Source organism: Monodelphis domestica, chromosome 8 (assembly GCF_027887165.1).
Source record: "Monodelphis domestica isolate mMonDom1 chromosome 8, mMonDom1.pri, whole genome shotgun sequence".
Taxonomy (NCBI): domain Eukaryota; kingdom Metazoa; phylum Chordata; class Mammalia; order Didelphimorphia; family Didelphidae; genus Monodelphis; species Monodelphis domestica.
The window spans coordinates 56,297,442-56,320,968 of NC_077234.1; the positions used below are offsets into that span (position 1 = coordinate 56,297,442).

General features: G+C 35.3%; 1 protein-coding gene across 2 annotated transcripts in view; it reads right to left on the reverse strand.

Moving 5' to 3' along the window:
* U2SURP (U2 snRNP associated SURP domain containing) overlaps positions 1-23,527 on the reverse strand; it is an 81,200-nt gene that overhangs the window by 38,790 nt on the left and 18,883 nt on the right. The window contains exons 2-10 of one of the 2 annotated variants that reach the window (XM_007502097.3): positions 17,436-17,483; positions 11,694-11,825; positions 4,870-4,968; positions 4,401-4,515; positions 2,268-2,401; positions 1,123-1,190; positions 409-503; positions 289-321; positions 108-190 (exon numbers count right to left, since the gene is read on the reverse strand). In XM_007502097.3, coding sequence (XP_007502159.1) covers positions 108-190; positions 289-321; positions 409-503; positions 1,123-1,190; positions 2,268-2,401; positions 4,401-4,515; positions 4,870-4,968; positions 11,694-11,825; positions 17,436-17,483 — 807 coding nt within the window. Of the gene's footprint in view, positions 1-107; positions 191-285; positions 322-408; positions 504-1,122; positions 1,191-2,267; positions 2,402-4,400; positions 4,516-4,869; positions 4,969-11,693; positions 11,826-17,435; positions 17,484-23,527 lie in introns of both variants that reach the window. The other variant, XM_007502098.3, reaches the window with a different exon arrangement.

Here is a 23,527-nt window from a genome sequence, read left to right on the forward strand (position 1 = left end):
ATGAAAATTAATTGCCTAAAAGGTTACCAACCTACTTTTTTAGACTTATACTGTTATCTTCCAAAAGGAAATATACAGAGATATTCAATATAGATCTATATTATTACCTGTGGGTTAATATTTCCAAGGTATAAATTTGTAGTACTTGGATCCCCCACATCATGTGAGCCAGGTGCATAGTCATCTAGGACTAGAACAGGAAAGAAAAAAAAAGAGATTGTAACCCTCAGGATAAAAACACTGTTCAAAATTTATACCATACAAAAGAGCAAGAAACTATATTACCACCAGATGATCTATTTCTTCGGGAAGGTGCGTCCACTAAAAAAATAAAAAAAGTAAAATATCTTTACCTTTAACTACATTATTATTTTGTCAAAGATGCTTATTAAAATAAACTTTACTTACTAGAACGACGCTGGCCATCTGAATCTGACTGAGGGGGTTCAAAACGGCTTAGCCTGCCTTTTGTTTTATGTCTTTCATCACGTTCTTCTTGAATTCTGTTGAAAATATTTTAAATCACTAGCAACGAGTCAAAAAATTATGACCTACTGATTTTAAGCAAAAAAATTATTCATCTACTATATTAAAATATGGTGACTTTTTTATTACCTTTATATTGGTAGTCATAATTACTTTTAGGAACAAAAGAACATGATTACAAAGTATAGCTGCCACACAAGATAAATGAGTCCTTTCATTATATTCAAAGGCAACTTTTGCCAGTTATACTACTAATATCAAGCCTGAAGCAGAATAATTATTTTTAAAGCACAGAGAGGAAATTAAGAGTTACAATTATTTAATATATTGGGTCCTCTCCTACTTTCCTCAAGAATACATTTTTCCACTGCAAACAGGACTCTGGCCATTAGATAAAGCATTTTAACTCAATGCACATATGGGAAATTACCAAGAGGCATAACTGTGAATTTTATTATTAGTTCATTTTCAAACCCTGCCCCACACAAAACATAATCACAAAATCTTAGAAGAAAAAATCTTCATGGCAGACTATTTGGTAATAACTACAAAGTATACTATGTGGCCCTTTCTTTGCATTCTCAAGCATCAATCGGATACACCTATGATAGTTATTCTCCACACTGTAAAACTTACTGTTTTAGTTCTTCTTTGAAGAGTTCCAAATTGCTCTTTTTCTTTTCTTTCTCCCCTTTCTTCAGTGGCTATGAAGGATATGAAAGGTTATGCTTCAGAAAATGGAATGCTTAACAAAACGAATGGTTCAATAATTATACCATTTCTAAGCCATATTTACCTCTTGGCCACTGATTTCTTTAATGTTGCTCACTAATAAGATGGCATTGATAAAAATAAAAGCTTATCATACTGGCAAATATCTGCAACTAAAAAACCAATTTTGACACTATCCTTAAAATAATGGTGTAAAAGTAAAATTTTAGCCCAATAAAGCTGAAGTATTTTGCTATTTTTAAGAAACATACCAATACATCAAAGTATGTAGTGATCCAAAACAGTGATTCTGAAAGACTGCACATTTATCTAAAAGATACTGCTTAAAATATTTTTGAACCTTTTAATAAATGCTTCCCAAACCATTTTAGAAGGTAAAAATGTTCCAAAACATAAGAGCCAAAATCAACTGATTGTTTATCCTGGTAGTTTGTTTTTGCCCAAAAATAATATATTTACACTCTGTCTGATCACTCTTCACTCACTTGACTTATCTCCAGGGGACTTTTGACTATTTCCAAAACTCAATCCACTCTCAAAAGGATAAAGAAGAGGAATCCCAAAAACATTCTGAATAATGGGAGCTATGAGAATAAGTTGCCCGTTTCCCCCAACTGTACTTGAAAGGGCATAACATTTGTTTTTATGCAAAAACATCTGGTATGTTTGTTTAAAATACAGTCATAATCTGTAGATATATCTTGAACTGCAACCAAATATTCTTAACAGACATTAAGTGAAGCCTCAAATGCTGGGTTAGAATCAAATGCATAAACATTAAGAAAAATGTAAATTCTTGTGCCCAACAAGTATATCTAAAGGAGACAAGAGTGGAAGCTGTTCAATGCTTAAAGCCTATCAGTAGTCATGTGCCACATGCTAATATATAATAATCTTCTGAATGTGAATGCTATTGGGTTAGAAAACATCATAACTCATCACCTCCAAAAAAGTACCAAAGTCCTGCTTATAGTGGAAGTACAGAAAGTTGTCCCAGCAAGGTCATCCATACATATATTAAAGGTCAGGAATTTCTGAGTATGACTTACAGGTTTTTTAGTTTCTATCACAAGAAGGGACGGTGGCCTTTCATTGGAAGACTGATTTGGTGCATTCTTTTGATCTGCAAATCTTGAGGATGGCTTATAAATTTTGCCTCGTTTTTCATCTGTTTCGTGTTCTTCTATAATTTAAGAAATTGAGAAGTTTACCGTAAAGTAAGTTTCAAATCTTATTCAATCAGCCAATAAGTATTTGTTAAGTACAAACTATAAGCCAACCACTGTGCCAGATAGGAATTTTTTAAAGGGCTGAATGGACAAAAAAAGATATTATGTACACCTATCAAAAGCTAACAAAATTGATCAAACAGCATCACCTCTGAGATGACTTGTTCATGACCACCCTACTGATGCTGTAAGTGTAAAATTGTTTAACTTTAATAAGCACTGGCTTTCCCACTTATATTTAATTGCATAAATTCCAATTCCATTAGCATTGATCTGTATATACAATGTCTAAGGCACAGTGCTATATGGGGAGGAGGGAATAAGGATTTTACAGTAAGAAGAATAGAGATCTGAACATTAATGCAAAGATATATAAGAAAGTGCACAAGAGGGACCAAAATATCATGTCTCCCCCGCCGGGTCCAAAAAAGAAAGGTTCACATGTAACTGGTGTGGTAGATGAAGCAAAAAAATGGAAAACACAAGGGGAAAGTGTTATTTGCATTCAGCAGAAAAGGTAGCAATCAGATTGTGTCAGGTCTTGAATATCACTGTTTAAGAACCCAGATTTTGCCAGTTTAACCATCTTAAATCTTCTAATTAAATATTTACAGAAAACTTGAAGTACACAAACCCAAAGTACCAAAATAATTGACCCAGGGGCTGTTTCCTTTCCTTTCTGTTTATGCTTTGGTTATTTCCTTTTTTATTTGGCAAATCCATTAGAGCAGTGATGGCAAACCTTTTAGAGATGGTGTAGTGCGCTCACATGCGCGCTCTCTCTCACGCACACGCGAGGGAGGGAAAAAGTGATCCCATTAGGCTGCTGGACAGAGTGAGTGAATTGAGTAGTATCCTCAGCAAGTGTAGAGAGGGGAAGTAGAGTGGCCCGAGCAGTCTGATTCCCCCCTCCAGCTCTGCCATCTGTGCGCCCCCCACCTTACCCACTGTGCACTCCCAGTTCCCAGGGGGACTGCTAGGCAGAGGGATGGAGGGACATGGAAAAATGTCATCAGGCAGAGTGGAGAGTGGGAGGGGAGCAGCTCCACCCAAGGCCCTCTGTCTTTCTAGCAACAAAACTCCACAGCTCCACCCAAGACCCTCCTTGTCTTTAGTCCTGACTCTCAGTTCACTGTGCTGCCCCTTCTTTTATCTTTTCAAGCCATTAACATGGCCCTAGGTACAAAAAGGCTACAAATGCAAGCTTTGTAAAGTCACAGAAAATTTGAAAGGCTTTGCATGAAGCTAGATCATATTCTCATCAGAGGATCAGCTCAGAGGAGTCAGGAGGCTCATGAGCAATAACGGGTTAGATAAAAATGGATGATTTTTTTTTCCCCAGACACAACTTGTGAAGACTATTTACTGAGGCACATAGAGACTATAACCTTGAAATCAGCAGCAAAACCCCAACTTTACTGAAGCATATAAAAAGTTATTGTGTGGGCCAATTCCTGTTTTAAGCTCTAGAAGTAACCACAATCCTTCCAGATCTAACATTTTATGTTTTTAACTATAGCAGATAAATTATTTGTGTTAACAGAGAATTCAGAGATTTAATACAAAGTCAATATGTAATAACACTAAACTATTTTTTAAAGAGGTAATATGGCTACAAAGTCAGTCTTGGATTCAGTAAAACATAGGACCACGTTCTACCCTGAGCACATAATTATTATATAAGTATTCCCTGAACAAGGCACTTAATAGTCTCAGTGCCTCTGGGCAACTTCAAGTTGAAAACTTGAGTTGGGGAAAAAAACAAAACAAAACAAGTATTGAGATGCATTAGTAAGATTTTCATCACCAAGAATTGCTTACATAAATGAAAATATGGATTCAGATTCCTATGGAGGAAAAAATGGGAAAATACAAAAACTTTAACAGACTTTGGTTCTTTGTTGCCTAGATCAAATTATATGGCTACTAAATGACTACAGGTACCATACTTACCTTTAGCAGCATTAACCACACCACCTCTCACAAATGTTTTCACTTTATTACCATCACTGCCTTCAAAAGCAGCAAGGAATTCTTCATAAATCTCAGCCGCAGCCTTCTCATCCTCCTAAATAAGCAAATTTTAACAATTTAATGTGTCACTAACAGTTTATCAAGGGATTTCTCTACTACATATTCTATTATTAAGGCATATATTTAGCAGCGGAAATCTACCATCTCATAGCAGACAAAATGGTTTCTACACATCACTAGCTGTGTGGTCAATTATGAGAGTTACTAAGTAGGAACTAATTCACCCTTAAAAGAAAAAATTATGCTTTATCAATATAAATTTTGTTTTTCCATGCTGGAATTAAACCAATTTTATTTGTTCTCTAGTTGCAGAGATCCACCCTGTCTCCTTAGACATATCATAATCACATCAGGGACTGAAAACACTAAAGAAATGAATAAAAATTACCTTCTTCTTCAATTCTTCTTGTTCTTTTTTGCTCAAAGTTCTTTTAGCAGCACTCATCTTCCCAATGCTAAATGCTTTGAGCTTGTTTTCCAGAAGTGGCTATACAAAGAAAAACAAGCTTAAATATTTACATAAACAAGTCTTAAAATCTCTTTCCAGAACACATCTGCCCCACAGCAGTGGACCAAGTCCTCTGCACATGGAAATGGATCAGTGAACAGACCCAACATGCAGAACTTTCCTCCCTCTACCAAAAGTCAGTGGGAAGGAGACCCTCAGGGAGATCTGAGAAGAGAGATAGAGGCCAGACAAAAAAGAATGGTGAATTTTAAAATGAGAAAAATTGAGGGATGTGAAGAGTGAATCAAACTCTTTGTCTATCAATCAGCAACTTTTAAGTCAATCAATCAAACAAACAAAAACATAAGTACCTCTACTTAGTGAGTGACCATGGAGTACTTAAGGTTTCAATTGATAGACAAAGAGAGTTTGATTCACTCTTCATAAGGGATTGGGTCAGCAAATCATTAATTGTGGGAACTGAGTGAACCACACTGACTCTACCTAGTGACAATTCTGGACCTAGCTTAGTTTCCTTTCTATTTGATCCAATTTGTCTGATCCAATTTGTCTAGTGATAAAACTTTAATTGTGGGAAATAGAAGAAAATATCTTTGCTTCCTCTGAACCTAAGCAAGTGGCAGAGAAGCTAGAACACTTTTAACTGCTGCTTAGAGTCCCTTCACCAAAGACCTAGGTTATACTGACCAGAAACCCAGGCAGATCCAAGACTGATACAAGGAGTTTTCTCATGATTATAAATGTCAGACAAGTCCTATGTTCTATCTGAAAACTGGTTCCATACTGATCAGTTATTGTTTCCATGTTCCTTGACTTTTGAAGGGAGAAAGACACCTTTTCTGAATTCATTTTCTTCTCAAAGCTCATAAAGACCCTAATCTTTGCTTTAATTAGAAATCAGATTATTTAATGATGCATTGTTTCTTTTTAATTGATTGGCCTTATTTGATTGTCATTCATGTATAAAAATTTGTCTCCCCCTTTATCAGGGGTCCAGTCTGAAGCTGTGGAAAGGACTTAGTCCCTATTTGTTAGACAACTACCATGCACTGCTTAATAAATCAATATGTTCATAAGCTCAAACCTTTGTTTCCTCAGTCATTTCCTTTCTCACTCGTCACATAAATAGGAGGTAATGAAAACAAAATTTCAACTTTAAAATCATTCAAATGGAAATGTTCCAAATATCACAAAATAGGTTCTTCATTTTAAACCATCAATTTGAAATTCTAGAGACGATGTGAACAGTAGGCAGGATACCCCATACTTCTTACTCAAGAGACCTAAAAGAACTTGATAATAAAATTTTATGATATGGCTAAAAAGGAATACAAGAAAGAGCATGCACACGTACGTACGTACGTACGTACACACACACACACACACACACACACACACACACACACACACACACAATCTCTCAGCAGAGGTGAGAAATCACAAATATTGTATTTTGCACATGTATTCAGCTCCTTTCTCAATGTATTGTTCAGTTATGTTGATTGTTTTCCCTCTTTTTTTTTTATTTAAAACAGCATTTGTTATAGGGGATGGCTGAGAGGATAATATGAAAAATACACCAATAAAAACTTATTTAAAAAAATTTTAACTGCAATTTTTAAAAATACTGAAATCTCGCATGATTATTTAAGATAAACTTTTCACTTAAAAAAACTGGATAGCATAAAGCTACTAAGCTAATCATTTATGTGTCTAAATTGTCCAACCACACAGCTTTTAAAGAAGGAACTATATAATTTTTATATCTGGATTAAATGTTTTAAGCATAAAGGGAATCAAAATATTTATCAGTATTAAGAATGTTTACTAAGCACTGTCCTTTATTTAACTACTCAGTTATAATAATGGACTTCCTTGACAATCATTTCCTTATCAGTAAACTAAAAAGTTAATTATTTCAGTGACTTCACATATAAATATTTGACAACATTATCATAAATCTTGTCAGAAATACTTAAAAAACAGCAGTATATCTGTGTATTCAAAAATATTCAAAACTAAGAGGGTGTCTTTCATAAAAGATTAATCATAGTAAAAGAACAAGATACTCTGAAATCAGTAGTTATCTCTGGGTCAAAAATATTTTTCATAAATTTTAAATTTAGGTATGTAATTCCATATTCATTTTTTAAAAAGAAAAAACATCATTTTGCTACACTACATTATCCACACTCTAAAGTTCTGACCTGTACATCCACAAAAATAAAATTAAAAAACAAAAACTCAAACTTCTCAAGATTTAATAGAATCAAAATTACCCATTTTAATTTTGTAATATTTATTTGGTCTTATATGGTCATAAATTCTTCCCTTTTCCATGGATCCAACAAGTAAACTAATCCATGCTTCCCTGCTTGTTTATGTTATCACCCTGTATTTCTAAATCATGAACCCATTTTGGCTTATCTTGGAATAGGTATACAGTGTGAATTGTTGGTCTATACCTAGTTTCTGCCAAACTGTTCTCCACTTTTCACAGGAGTTTTTGTGAAATAGTGAGTTCCTGTCCCCAAAGCTTGGATTTTTAGCTTTATAAAACACTAGATTACTGTGATCATTTAGTACTATGTATTATGTACCCAATCTATTCCACTGATCTACCACTGTTTCTCATCCAGTACCAGATTGTTTTGACAATTACTGTTTTATAATACAGTTTGAGACTTGGTATTGTTAAGCCACCTTTTTTCACATTTTTTTCTCATTATTAATTCCCCTGCCATTCTTGACCTTTTGTTCTTCCAGATTAATTTTATTATTTTTTTCTAGCTCTATAAAATTTTTTGGGTAATCTGGTATGGCATTGAAAAGGTAAATTAATTTAGGTAGAATTGTCATTTTTATTATATTGGCTTGGCATCCCCCCCTCATTGTTTAAAATTGACTACTGGTATATAAAATGTTTTGTAATTGTGTTTATATGATTCCCAAGTTTCTCTTGGCAGGCACACTTCCAGATATTTTTTATTGTCTACAATAATTTAAAATGCAATGTTTCTTAATCTTGTTTCATTAAAATTTCTGTGACTATTTTTATTAACATATCCTGTAAAAAAAAGAATAAATTTTCCAAGTATTTGCCTATATGAACTTATTTCTGGAGGTTTTAAATTTTAATTTGTAGTGAAATATTAAAAGATAACAATTTTGAATAATTTGAAACACAGATATTATCAAACTTTTACCCTTACAAATAGTTTATGGGCTATTCCTTACCCTTTAAGAAAACAAATAAGAACCCTGATCCCTGGTGTAATTGACTTGCAGAACATCGTCCAAAAACCAGTTATATGGTTGGCCTCTCAAAATGATATGTCAATATGATTTCAAGACTCTTTCCAAAATAATTTGAAGACACTTTTGATTAGATGGAAACTATCACATTATGTGTAGTTCTGTATCAAAAAGTTTTATGCAAAAATAAAAACAAAAAATAAACCCAGCTACCCAGATCAATTTCCTTCTTTAGAAGTTTACAATCTTAAGATAGGAAGGTATAACAACAATAGAAATGTTAGACCAATATATGATTAGTACACATAAATATACTAGCTATTCAAGAATGTAATTTGGATAAGAGGCAAGAATATATTAGGAGCGGAGATATAGGGAAATTTCTCCATGCCCATATTAGATTAAGAAACAAGAAAATAATTAATTCTCCTTTGATTACTTTTGGAAGACTTTAAAGATAATAGTTTATGGAATAAGTTCCAGCGGTGGTCTGAAATGTGATTTTTTTAGTATCATGACTGTGTTCCTTCCCTCTTTTAAAGCCCTATTTTGATGCTTTGTGATGATATTAGGTTCTCAAAGGTGGAAAAGTACTGAGTGGGACTGTATATCTGTTATTGTAACACAACAACAGCATTATCTTCAAGAGATTATTTGATTACCCTATAATCATGACATTAATGAACTTGGGTCTAGGAATTTCAAATTCCGGGCTTTCCACAAAATTCATCTTTACTCCCATTTAATTTTTTTCTGTTAGTACCCCTTCACCCATCCCTATCTCCATTTTTGCTTTCTTCCCTGATCACCTAATACTTATAAGGTAAAAGCTGATGATTAGGATGATCCTGGTGTCAATGTTCATCATTTTCTTTTGGTTACTTAAAATGAAAAAAGAAAGACCTTCAAGACCCAGAGAAATAAAATCCTCTGTATGGAATGACAGGCAGTGCAGCTGAATGGCCTCTCTGCTCTCCACTGTTTCTTCTCTTGCTTGGGTTTGGTCTCTGAGTTGCCCTATGCTGGGCTTTCATTCAGGGAGGCCTTCTTAAGAAGGCAAGCATTAGGGGGAGGGGGTGTTGTTAGATGAGGGAACAGAGGTGAGTGCTCATGTTCTGGGAGAGATGGTTTGTGAGTTGGTCCCATCCCAGCTTACTGCCATTGACTAAAGAAGGAAGAATTAAATCACTGCTGGCTCTTAAATGCTTTGCTTATGATTTGCATGATCTTGAGTAAATTACTTAATTTCCCTTGGCCTCAGTTTTCTCAGCTGTAAAATGAACAATGAGGTCCTTTTGATGCTATAATGTGAAGATCCACTTCTGTTTAGAAAATTGGGAAAAGATAAGAATGCACTGATTTAGAAAAAGCTGAAAATCAAGAATGGAATGAATGTACAGATATGCCAGAGAGACAAATGAAGCAAAATGAGGTTTAAAAGGAAATAAAATGAGGAAGTTTGGCATCCAGTTGACATCTGTGATGCAGAATTTTGCCAGTAGAGGTGAAGACAGACTTGATGTGGCTCAATGTGGATTAAGAGGTAGGCCTAGAGATGGAAGGTCTTGGATTCAAATCTGACCTCAGATACTTACTAGCTAAGTGACCTTGGGCAAGTTACTTAACCTCCACTGACTAGCCCTCACTGTACTTCTGCCTTGGAGCCAATACACAGTGTTTATTCTAAGACAGAAGGTAAGGGTTTAAAAAAAATTTTTTTAAGTAAAGCAGAAAGCTGAAAAAATTATAGTCAGTTATCTCTGAAAAAAAGTATCATTTCTCAAATATAGAGAACCAAGTCAAATTTATAAGAAACAAGTCATTCCCCAAAAGATAAATGGTCAAAAGAGATAAATGGTCATCTTTAAGACAAATAAATCAAAGCTATCTTTAGTCATATGAAAAAATGCTCTAAATTACTACTGATTAGAGAGGCAAAGATACCACCTCATACCTATCTGATTGGCTAATAAGACAGAAAGAGAAAATAATAAATACTGAAGGGGATTTGAGGAAATTGAAACACTACTGCACTCTTGATGGAGTTATAAACTGATAGGAAGAGCAATTCGGGCTACCATCAAAAGAGTTATATAAAACTGTGCATGCCCCAGGCATACCACACTACTGGGTCTATTTCCTAAAGGAAAAGGGAAAGGACCCACTGCACAAAAATATTTATAGCAGTTCTTTTTGTGATGGCAATGAATTAGAAATTGAGGGGAATTCCACCAACTGGGGATAGGCTGAACAAGCTGTGGTATTTGATTGTAAATGCTACAAGAAATGACAATTAGGATGCTTTCAGAAAAACCTGGAAAGACTTACATGAACCGATGCAAAGTGAACAGAAACAGACTACTTTACACAGTAACAGCAGTACTGTTTGATGAAGAAGTATAAGTGACTTAACTTCTGTCAGCAAGATAATTCCAAAGAACCTATAATGAATTTCTAGGGAAAGAACACATGGAATCTGAATGCAGATTGAAGCATACTATTTTTCATTTTCTTTTGATAGGGGTCTGTTTTATTTTACAACATGACTAATACGGAAATATGTTTTCAGTGATTACATATGTATAACCTATATCAAATTGCTTACCATCTCAGAGAGGAGGGAAGGAAGAGGAGTAGGAACACAATTTGGAAGTCAAAATTTTTTAAAATGTGACAAATTGCTTTTTATATATAATTGGGGAAAAAATATATGTTTAAAAATCTACAAAGCATCTAGTGAGAGATGACTGGATATGAGGGTCAAGTATCAGGGCTAACCCACTGTGTAGGGGGAGAGAGGGGAGGGAGAGAGGGGAGGGAGAGGGGAGAGAGAGAGAGAGAGAGAGAGAGAGAGAGAGAGAAGAGAGAGAGAGAGAAGAGAGAGAGAGAGAGAGAGAGAGAGAGAGGCAGAGGCAGAGGCAGGCAGACAGGAAAAAGCAAGAGCTGCATGACTGAAGATGAGAGGTCCGAGCAAGTAAACACAAAGCAGTGATTGTAGCTATGGCTCCATTTATTTTGACAGAGAAAGATTTTTATAGAAAGTAGAGAGCCAAGCATTACAATATATTTAGGAGACATTTCTTTCCCATGAATATTATTTATGAAAAGACTTTACTCAAAGTACTACAACCCAAGCAATTGAAGAAGAGTGACAGTTGGATCTATTCTGAGTAACTTTAGGAAAGGAAAGTCTGGGTCATTTTGTCATGACATTACAAAGATTTCTTTGGTCTTTAAAATAAAGAACAGCTCAAGGTTTTATTATGACCATCTGGGGAGGAAGTTTTCAGGAATTCCACTCATCTGAGTGTCAAAATGTAGAGAATTCTATCCCTTTTGAAACATTAAAAGAATCAAGTAATGAAAAATAAAAATCAAGACTAAAATACAAGTTTTAAATTTAAACAGCATGAAGAATTTTAAGTGAAAATCAATTCTAAAACATAGAGCAAATGTTAAGAGTTCTACATTATTATTTTCTAACTCACCCTTGACAAATTTTGATGGGGAGAATCACAAAGGCTCTCACGGGTACTTTCTGTCCTATAATTGTGTTTCCTCGGGCTCTTAGGTCGTGTCCGACTTGGCATATCTGTATCTGAAGGTCCAGCTGCATCCATCTTCAAGGAAAAAAAAGAAATCATCTGAAGATTGCATGAAGTGCTATGCCTTGCAAGATAGTTTTCCTTAACAACTAGATACAAAGTATATTAAAAATTGCTCATCTGAGAAGGCTGCCTATTAATAAATAACTGTATGACCCTCCATATGATTCATTTTACATAGATCTACAGAGTATTAAACAAAAGATTAGATACAATTTATATTTCACAACCTATATATAGTAAAAGGAAACTTTTCTATGCAAAATAGAGGTCATAAAAACTTAAATTTTTTAAAGGAATAATATTTTGTGGACTAGAATCTGTTTCCCAAAATTTAGGTTTATTTAATAATTCTTTATTTCATTATACTTCCTTGTTTTCACTCAATGTTCAGTCTGTTATAGATTAGATATGTGAGTCAACTGCCTCTTTCAATGCAGATCAACATGTGCTCTGCAACTTTTACTTCAGAGAAATGCAGAGAACCGAGTTTTCAGTGACTTGCAGAGTGCTCCTGAGGTCTCAATCAACTACAACACACTGCTACCTACCCTTCTTAACTTTTTCAAATGACTACTGTTAATGACTGTTAGAAAGTAAATCCACATGTATTAAGCTTGTATTTCCTTCCCCTAAGCAATACTAAATTAAGAATATCAATATAGCTAGAATAATCAAAACTATCCTTATAAAATAAAGAGTAAAGTGTAGGAGAAATGTCACTAGTTTTGGAGTCAGAAGACCTATATTCAAATGCTGGGTCTAAATTATGCTTCTGGGTCTCAGCTCCACCGGATGTAAAAATAAGGAGTTTATATTAGACTACTAAGGTACCTTTCAACTCTGTATCTCTAAAATGCACAAGCTACAGGTGATAATTTAAGAGGATACTTGATTCATTCCATTCATTTAAAAATATTTGGTATATTAAGCATTGGAGAATACATGGACAATAATCAACAAGCTCCCAGCTTATGGATATAACTTAAAGCAATATCTGTAAGTGTAAATTCATATGAGAGCAATTAATGGCAACCTAGTTCTTCAAGCAGAGTTGCACTGCCTTGAGGCAAGTTGTTGCTGTCAATTACTCCTCACTGTTTTGAGGGACCCCTCACAGATAGGTTGACCAGCCAAATAGTTCTCTCTTCTTCACTATGAGGACAAGCTCCTTCTCCAGCCACTGGTACTACTTGGAACATTTTATCGATGGCAGGGATCAAGACCCAGAAGGCATACTCATCACATCAACAGATGGCAAAACTGATAAGGACCATGAATTGGTTGAATAGAATCAAGATTCAAAACAATGAAGAAAGGTTAGAAAGAGGTTCCAAAATCAAAAAGATTAAATGGATACAGAAATAAATAGAATATCATGAAATTAGTCATAAAAGCTGTGAAAGATCTGAAACTGATAGCAATTCAAGTGAAAAAGGTAAAATTAGTAGGACTTTAGACTACACCATACTTTGATATTTTAAAGGACATGTGATATTTCACTGACAAAGGTCCTCCATCCACAAAAACACAGATCCCACTTTACCATACCCTCTTCTCAAGCTTGTCCATATCTTCCTAAAAATTATCTTTCCTTTGTAATTTCTAGGATATCAAAATGAGGCAGGGTCATACAATAACAAGAATCCAAATTCTCCCTTTTACATGTACTACTTGTGTCACAGGCACATTACATCTCAGCTTCCTCCTCTGCAAAATGTATGATTATCCCCTTATATCACGTGCCTCTGGGAATAGTTGTGAAGCTCAAACAAGATAATGTATGAAAAACATCGCCATCCTTAACAGGGGTCTATTAATGTCAATTTTCACAATTATTCTCCTCTTGGAAAATCCTTTCCTCTCTATGACTTTCTGACATGATTCTCCAAACTCTGATCACTGCTCAGTCTTCTCTATGTGGTTATCACTCAGAGCCCAAATCTTACTGATGGGGGCGGGGGCTGGGGGGGATGGGGTGGGGGTGTCTCTGAAGGCTCCATCATCAGCTCCTCTTCCTATAGCCTTTCCCTTGAGAAATAATAAGACGCCAAAGCTTAAACAGCACCTCTGCCAATGATACACAGATCTATGTATCCAGCCCTAGTGTTTCTCATAAGCTACAGCAGTATCACATCAGCCACTGCTTACTGGCATTTCAAAATCCACAGGCATCTCAAATTCATTATATGCAAAACAGCTCATTTTCTTTTCCTAAAAAACACACTCTTCCCCTTAACTTCCTTATTTCTGACTATCACATCACCATCCTAGTAATGAAGGATTCGAAACTTTGCTATCACTCCCTATCCTCCTCACTTACATCTCACATAACTACCAACATTTCTTTTTAATCTCCACAAATGTCATATTTGTCTCCTCCAGACCCAGACAACTACAACTTTAGTTCAGGGCCTTATCACCTCTCACCTGAACTCAATTGCAATTTAAAAAGGCTCCCCTGCCTCAAGTCTTTCCCCACCACCAGTCCACCATATATGCAGCTGCTAAAGGGAATTTAACACAGACCTGACCATGCCATTCCCCTCAATACTGACCATGTCATTCCCCTCCTCAATAAAACTAATGGCTGCCTATTGCCTCAAGAATCAAATAGATCAAACAGAAACTCAATTTGGCATGTAAAACACTTTACAACCTGGCTCTAGTATACCTTGCCATCCTTATTATATATTACCTCCCTTCACATTCTCTCATTATCTCATCTGACATTTATAAAAACTTCAGTCAGAAAACTGAGTCTCTGCAAAGTTAACAAACCCATCTACAATTCGCAAAGTAAGTATGCAAGATTGGGACTCAAACCCAATGTTTTTGTATTTCAGACATCAAACCCAATGCTCCTGTTATGTACCATACATAAGGGAGAAGTGGGACAAATGATAAGAAGTTATGGAGAAACACATTTTATATTTAATCTTTCTAGTGATTTGACAATGGAATAAAAGTGTTTTGACATACAAAATAGTGCGTTTCCTGTCAGTTCCTGGAAGCATTCAAAGCAGAGGCTGGATCACCTTATTATTATCAAGGATGGTAAGATAAATTCCTACATCAGCACAGAGGCTAGGCTAGATTACTTTTAGGTCCTTTTAAACTCTGATTATCATATAATTTAGGCCAATATGGTCAACATATTCTTATTTAAGCAGCCCAAAAAGGAAAATTCTCTCCTGAAACACTCTAACCCTTCTGGATGCTTTAAAACCCAAGAGAGACCTTGCTTGCTGCAAAAAAACTGTTGGGCCCCACATTCAAAGAACTGCCAACTAATACTTCAAAACTGTTAAAGATCTATGGCCATATTAATAAAATGTTCTGCATCAGAAAGTTCGTATTTGAGGAAAATGCAAACTTACCTTCTATAACTTTATTAAAAAAATTTTTTTTTAATTTTTAAAAAAATATTCTTAAGAGCTTTACTGTAGCCGGAAAATGCATGATCACCCTGGTGGACAATGTAGAGATAAACCTCTTCTCAAGTTTGTTAGGCTGATCCTCCAATAGCATAATCCACCAAATAGCAATATCCACCAAACCCATATGTAAAGCTTTTCTAGTGTGGTAGAGCCTGTCTCAGCTTATGACTACACTAGTTTGGTCTTCCAGCACCTAGGGCCACCATCACTGTACCATAAAATGCCCTAGAGCAGGAATTTATGAACTTTGTTTTGTTTTCAGATTTTTATAACTATATTTCAATCTGATTGGTATACTTCATAATTTTAATTTTATTCATTTAAAAACATTCTAATGACAAATGCTAAAAGGGATATGGGAAAATTGGGTTATTAATGCACTGCTGGTAGAGTTGTGAATACCGATCCAACCATTCTGGAGGGCAATTTGGAACTATGCCCAAGGGATTATAAAAACTAGGCATCCCCTATGATCCAGCAATAGCACTACTAGATCTGTCTTCCAAAGAGATCAAAGAAAAAAGGAAAGGACCTATATTTACAAAACTATTAATTTTATAGCAGCTCTTTTCATAGTGGCAAAGGATGGGAAATCGAGAGGATGTCCATCAATTGGGGAATGGCTGAACAAGTTGTGAATAGGATTGTGATGAAATACTATTGTGCTATAAGAAATAACAAGCAGGATGCTTTCAAAACATATGAACTGATGGAAAACAAAGTGAACAGAACCGGAGAACATTGTACACAGTAACAGCCATACTGCTTGATGATCAACTGTGAATGACTTAGTTATTCTCAATAATACAATGATTCATCACACTACCAAAGTACTTCTAATTAAAAATGCTATCTACCTCCAGAAAAGGAACTTCTGGAATCTGAAATCAGATCAAAGAATGCTTTTTAAAAGTTTTTTCATTTTTCTTGTGGAAATTTTGGTCAATGTTTTCTTTTGCAACATGACTAATATGGAAATGTGGTTTGCATGACCATACATGTATTACCTATATCAAAATGCTTATCTCCCCAAGGAGGGAAAAATTACTAAGATTTTCCCCCAATTACATTAAAATTTTTGTTTTTTAATTAAAGTTCCCACTTCTCCTCCCTGAGAGGGTAAGCAATATGATATAAATTTTACATGTGTAATCAAATAAAACACTTGCTCATATTATTTTGTGGAAGATTTCAGATTAAAAAAAGAACAAAGAAAGTAAAATATAGTATATTTAGGTCTGCATTCATGCACAAAATGAGTTTTTTTCTCTGGAAACCAATGGTATTATGATTCTTTGGAATTGTCTTGGATCACCATACTGCTGAGACTAGCTAGGGCATTCACACTTGTTCATTAAACAAGATTGCTGGTTTTGTACTATGTTCCTCTGGTTCTGCTCACTTTTCTTTGTACAAGTTGACATAAGCTTTCCAGTTCTTTCTGAAATCATCCTACTCATCATTTCTTGTTAACATAATAGTATTTCATTATAATCAAATACCACAACTAGTTCAGCTATTCCCAAAGGACATCCCCATAACTTCCAATTCTTTGTCACCATGAAGAGATGCTCTAAATATTTTCATACAAATAGGTCCTTTTCTCTTTTTGTAGATCTCTTTGGGATATGGGTCTAATAATATTGCTAGATCAAAAAGTATGCAAAGTTTGTTTTGTTTTTTTTTTAAACCTTTACCTTCCGTCTTGGAGTCAATATTGGCCAATTGGCTCCAAGGCAGAAGAGTGGTAAGGGCTAGGCAATGGGGGTCAAGTGACTTGTCCAGGGTTACACAGCTGGGAAGTGTCTGAGGCCAGATTTGAACCTAGGACCTCCCATTTCTAGGCCTGGCTCTCAATCCACTGAGCTACCCAACTGCCCCTTAGTATGCACAGTTTTAAGAGTCCTTTGGGCATAAATACTCAAAATTTTCCTTAAAAGAATGTTTTAAAATTATTTTACATGTAACAGAAAAAAATAAAATTAGGAAAAAATTTTTTCTTAAAAATGGTCAATTGGAGATTCATCAGACTGCCAAAGGAGTCCAAGACATACACACACAAAAGATTACAATTTCCTGAAGAGAAAATGGCACTTAAATTACAAAAAAAAAAAGAAGAAATAAAATTACCAACAAGAAAATAATATCACAATCACAATTTAATGTAATACTCTTTTATACTCACATGTGCATCTGAAGAGCCAGATGAATGTACAGTATCTGATGATCTGGCCTGTAAACATAAGAAAAATAAAATCAACTTAAAATTTTTGGAATCTAAAAACAAGACATACTAATTCTTATGGTAGAATTTACCCTTCCAACTTTGTTGTCATGCCTTCTCAATTAGCAAAACTGAGTAAGATCAGTGCCTCCAACATACAAATAGATTGCATTTCAAACATTTTAAGTCAATTGTACAAAGGTCAAAACCTCTAACTTGCCCAGTAGTTTAAAAATGCAAGCATACTCATATATATTATAAATAAAACTAAGTACCTAAGGGATACTATGCTAGGCACCAAGAATACCAAAAAGGAAAATTCAGATGCTGACAATTTAGCAGTTAATTGATATATGCATACATAACACACAAATATAGAATGAACAAAGTATAGAAAAGGAAACAGAAAAACATAAGATTAGAGGAAAGAATCTTATTTGAGTAGAACAAGGAAGTAAGTTGTGCTTTTGGAGAAGAAACACATTTCAAAATCAGTAAGAAATGAACTGAGCAAATATATGGAATTAAAATAGGTAGGATAAGATGAGAGAACAGTTTAGAAGTAGTATAAAACAAGGCTGGAAAAGTTAGTATGGCAAAAGACCCTGGTAGGGACCCTGAAGGTTAGGCTCAAGCATTTATATTTTATTTCATAACTAATCCAGAGCCACTTAAGTGTATAAAGCCAAAAAGATAGGAAGTATAACATAAGCTGACTTGTGCATTAATGTTAGCATGAAGTGGTGTGTGATTAGATGGGAAAGGGGGAAAAGTTATTTAATTACTGCAAAGGACCACAATCTGCTACAGTGATAAACTGCTACAACAACAAATAAAAGCAACTTACTACAGATACAAAAAAGAAAAAATTTTGATACAGTATGGTATGAGGGCTCTTCCTCTCTGTTACCATGAAAGCAAAAAGTAAGAATCCTCTGAACTAGCAGTTGGCCAGGATTTGATTTTCAGTCAATTATCAGACTTTGCAAATCTAATTTTTTTCTTCAGTTAACCACTGTGGCAATCTCAGCATGAGAACTCTTTTGAGCACCCACAGAACAGATCCCTCCTTGACCCTCAAGTGTCTGTTTCTGCACCCAATGGAGTATAATATTAATTTGCTCTTTCAAAGAAAGACTTTTTTTTTTAACTTTTGTCTTTGATCCTGAGTCCCCAGCACAGCTCCTGGCACAGAGCAGGTACTTCAGGTTCATCTGCCCTGAGAGCTCATCTAATCTGACCCCCAAAGGCCTTTCTATTTCTAAAAGTCTGTGAACTACCGGCTAATAACTCATTAGAATTTTAAGTTCTGTCCAAAGAATTTATTACATGTTCTCATGTTACTGGTATTGACTGTGGTCTTAAATAAGTACAATTTTCGATGTTCTTATTTAGAATATGGCCAGCATTTTAAAACTGAAATAAGCAAGAAGAAATGGGCTTACAATGGTTTTATATTACAGATGAGGAAATTATGGCTCAAAGAAATTGTGACTCGTCCAAGATTAGTGTGTTCAGTCTTGTCTTTAACATAATTCTTGATTCCAAAACGTGGTCTTCCTACTATACTAGCCAATGATATATAAAAGTTGAATCAAATTGTCTGGTAACAAAAAAATCATTTAATAGTCTCTTGAAACATAAGTAACTACTACAAACATACTTTAATTTCATCAGTGCAGGCTACAGATTCAGAGTTAAAGGGCAGGAGTCATCAGAGGGCATCTGAGCAAAAATACAGACCAAAACAAATCTCATACAAGTGGCTTTTGCTTGAGAAGTCATTTCTTTTTTCTCCCCAAATTTCCCCATCCAAGCAATTTTGCAAAATCCAATCAATTTTATCTCACCAATACTTTTCAAATGCATGTCCTTTGTTTATTGCCTCGATAATTACAACTATTTTAACAGCTTTCTAAAATGATCTTCTGGCTGTTAACCTCTCCCCCATTCTGATTTGCAATTTGTAATTCTGCCATTAATTTTCTTAACACAAGCCTTTTTACATTAATCGTTCTTGGAAATTTTTCATTGCTTACCAACTGCCTTTCATATAAAGAAAAGTACAAACTCTATGACTTGGAATTTAAAGTTCTCCAAAATCTGACTCCAACCAAGCCTTTTTCCAGTTTTATCTCATATAAAGTTCCAGTTTACATATTCATAGTCAAAATTCTTTCCCTTCCTTCAAGCCTAAACTCAGGAGCTATTATCTCCACAAAGTTGATTTTTTCTAATGAAGATTTTTATCAAATTTTCAGACTTTTCTGCATCTCTTTTGTATATACTTTGTAATCTTAAAGGATTCATGGTTTCATCCACATGGATAATCCCTTGACCAAAACAGACTATAACCCCCTTGTGACATATTTCAGAACTATTAGACCTCCCCCCAAAAAAACCAACCTACTTAGTGATAAGGCTTACCACACTTAGCTAGGATGGTCCTGTGCAGTTAGGTGGTGCACCGGATAGAGCACTGGGCCTGGAGTCAGGAAGATCTGAGTTGATTATCTGCCCTCAGGCATTTGCTACCAGTGTGACTTCAGTCAGTTCATTTGCCTCAGTTTCCTCAATTATAAATTGTAAAAGAATAATAGCAACTACTTCGCAGAGGTATTGTGAGGATCAAGAGAGATAATATTTGGAAAGGTTTTAGCACAAAAACACTTGTTTCCTTCAGGGCATTTAGCCAAAAATACTGAAAAGAATATTGAAGAGTTCTCTTCAGTTTACCTTCAATCATATTTGTTCTTCCAAACTGTTATCTGTCCCTAGTACTATTCTACAACTTCCGGCTCTGCTTAACAACCATACTCAAAAGGTAAGTTGGCATATATATATATATATATATATATATATATATATATATACACACATATATATATATATAGTGTAAGAATATTTGTAGTGAAAAATAGTCTGTGAACTGTTTTCTTGACAAATCAAGTGCTAAAATAACTATATCCCTGACCTTACTAATTACAGCCTAGAACCAGTGACAGCAAACCTTTTAAAGATGGAGTGCTCTGCACCTCCCCACCACATGCTGAATATGCCCCTGCCTCCCCCTTTGGGCTGCTGGACAGAGGGGTGGGTGAAGTGAGGAATGCCCTCAGTGAGTGCAGAGAAGCGGAGGGGAGTAGCATAAGGGCTCTGCTCCTCTCCAGCTCTGCCGCCTTTGAGCCCTTACCCCCTGTGGGCTCCTATTGGGGTGCTGGGCAGAGGGATGATGGAGGATGTGACAAAATGTCATCTGGCACAATGGAGAGGGGATGGGGAGCAGCTCTACCCAAGCCCCTCTGTCTTTCTAGTGAAGAACCCTGGGGGCGGGGGGGGGGGGGGGTGCACCCAGAGAGCATTCTGCATGCCATCTTTGGCACCTGTGCCATGGGTTCACCCTCACTGGCCTAGAATAAAATACCAATAAGGGAACTGAATTAAGACTTGTCATTTCTCTAGAGCAGGCAAGCAATAATTCTTTGACCCTGTCTCCCACCTCCTATAGCCAAATTGTTGCCAAGGCTTGCCAATTTTACCTTTTGCAGCAGCATTCAAATCCATCCATTTCTTTCCTGACAATATCAGCACTATCCATTGCAGGCCCTCATCTCTCTTCCTAACTCAATAAACTCTAATGACTTCTTATTTCCTCCAGGATGAAATAAACAATGTTCTGCTTCACATTCAAAATCCTTCATAATGTAGCCGCCTCTGGCCTTCTGTCTTCTTACACCTTAGACCCCAACACAAGACATTGGCTATTCATGAACAAGACCTTCCATCTCTCTGCTATAGGTATTTTCTCTGAGTATCCCCCATTCCTGGAACACTCTCCCCCTCCTCCACTCCAAATACTGAGCTCCCTTGTCTTCCTTAAAGTCCCAACTATAATCACACCTTCAGGTTTCCCTGACTCCTTTTCATTCCTTCCCTATGTTAATTATTTCCTATTTATTCCATATAAATGTTTGCATATTAGATTGTAAGCTCCTTAGGATAGGGACTGTCTTTTGCTTTAGCAATGTTTTAGCACAGTGTCTAGTACATAATAGGTTTGAATTATGTACTTACTGATTGATATTACCTGACTAATACCAGTAATGATACATAATGATAAGATAGGACAATTAGTTTGAGAAAAAAATTAATAGAACTGTGGACTTCTAAAATTAAAAAAAAAAAAAGTATAAGTTTTTCTATTCCACACTGCAACTTCCTGATGTTTTCCTCAAAGAGGGCATTCACTTGTTAACTGCATTACTTTGATAAGTTTCATTTTAAAAAGTAATAGAAATTCATGCTTTTATTTCATTTTTGAACTTGTTTTTTTCTTTGAATATTTATATGTGGCTAAGTTTATAATTTTAAGAAAGTTAAGTGTTTCTAAGTACAGCTTTAAAATTTCCCAGATTTTATCAACCCCCCAAAAATAACACTATTCAAAATATATCTGTCACATGGAAATGTAACTGGAAAAACAGCATTAATTCTTAGAATTATAACATTTTGAAAGTGAAAGGAACCTTAAGGTCATAAATCTACAAAGAAAAGAGACATATGAGACCATCTAGTCAAATCCTCTCACTAATATTTTAGGTTTTGTTTCTTTTTGACTTTCAAAATGTTTCACTGCTGATCCAGTTACTTTCAGTTCATAAGTCTCCCACCTCACACTCTTAAGAAACCTTCCTTTTGGCTTAAAAAAAAAAAATGCTTGCCCTTTGATCCAGCCATACCAATGCTGGGTTTATACCCCAAAGAGATAATAAGGGAAAATACTGGTACAAAATGTAGCCACACTTTTTGGTAGAAGCAAAAAAATGGAAAATAAGGGGATTTCCCTCAATTGGGGGATGGTTGAACAAATTGTGGTATTTGTTGGTGATGGAATACTATTGTGCTCAAAGGAATAATTAACTGGAGGAATTCCACGAGAACTGGAACAACTTCCAGGAAGTGATGCAGAGCAAAAGGATCAGAATCAGGAGAACGTACACAGAGACTGATACAGGGTGGTACAATCAAATGTAATGGACTTCTCTAGTAGCAGCAATGTAATAATCCAGGACAATTCTGAGGAACTTATGAGAAAGAACATTATCCACATTCAGAGGAAGAACTGTGGGAACAGAAACAGAAGAAAAACTGCTTGATCACATGGGTTGATGGGGATATGATTGGGGATGGAGACTCTAATCAGATCACCCTAGAGCAAATATCAATAATATGGAAATAGGTCTTAATCAATGACACATGCAAATTCCAGTGGAACTGCACATCAGCTATGGCTACAGGAGGAGGGGAAGGGAGGGGAAAGAACATGAATCTTGTAACCATGGAAAAATACTCTACATTAATTAAATAAAATTTTCCAAACCTCAAAAAAATTTAAATTAATTAATTAATTTTAGAAAAAAGAAATCTTCCTTTTATCAAAGTAGAAAGAAGTAAATTAAATCAATGTATTGTCCATGTCTGAAAATATAAACATTGATCAAGCTCTCTAAAGCCACAGTTGGTTCTAAAGTCTCATTCATTTTTCTTTATCATAAAATTCACCATACAAATTATTCTGACAATTCCCTTATTTAAAGAATAGGAAATTAAGACAGGTTGAGTGAAGTGGAGGCTAAGTAGTAGTAGTGTACTAGTGATAGTATTAGTAAGTCACAGGTAAAAACAACAGTTAACATTTATACCACATTTTAAGCTTAGCAAAACACTTTAAAACAATATATTAAACCTCACAAGTAGATGTTATTTTTATCCTCGTATTACAATTGAGAGAACTGGTTCAGAGCTTGCTCATTAGCTTGCCCAATTTTCTGAGGTAAGATTTGAACTCTGGTCTCCCTGACTCCAAATTCTACCCACTATGACAACAAGCTTCCTCTTTGTAGAAAGTGACAAAGGTAGGGCTCAAACATTAAAAAATACTTGTTTTCTCCTTATCTTGCTTTTTGCCTTTGCCCTAACTATCCTCTGTGCCTAAACACTTTTCCTCCTCTCATCTCTACTGCACAGAATCTTTTACTTATTTCAAGACTCTT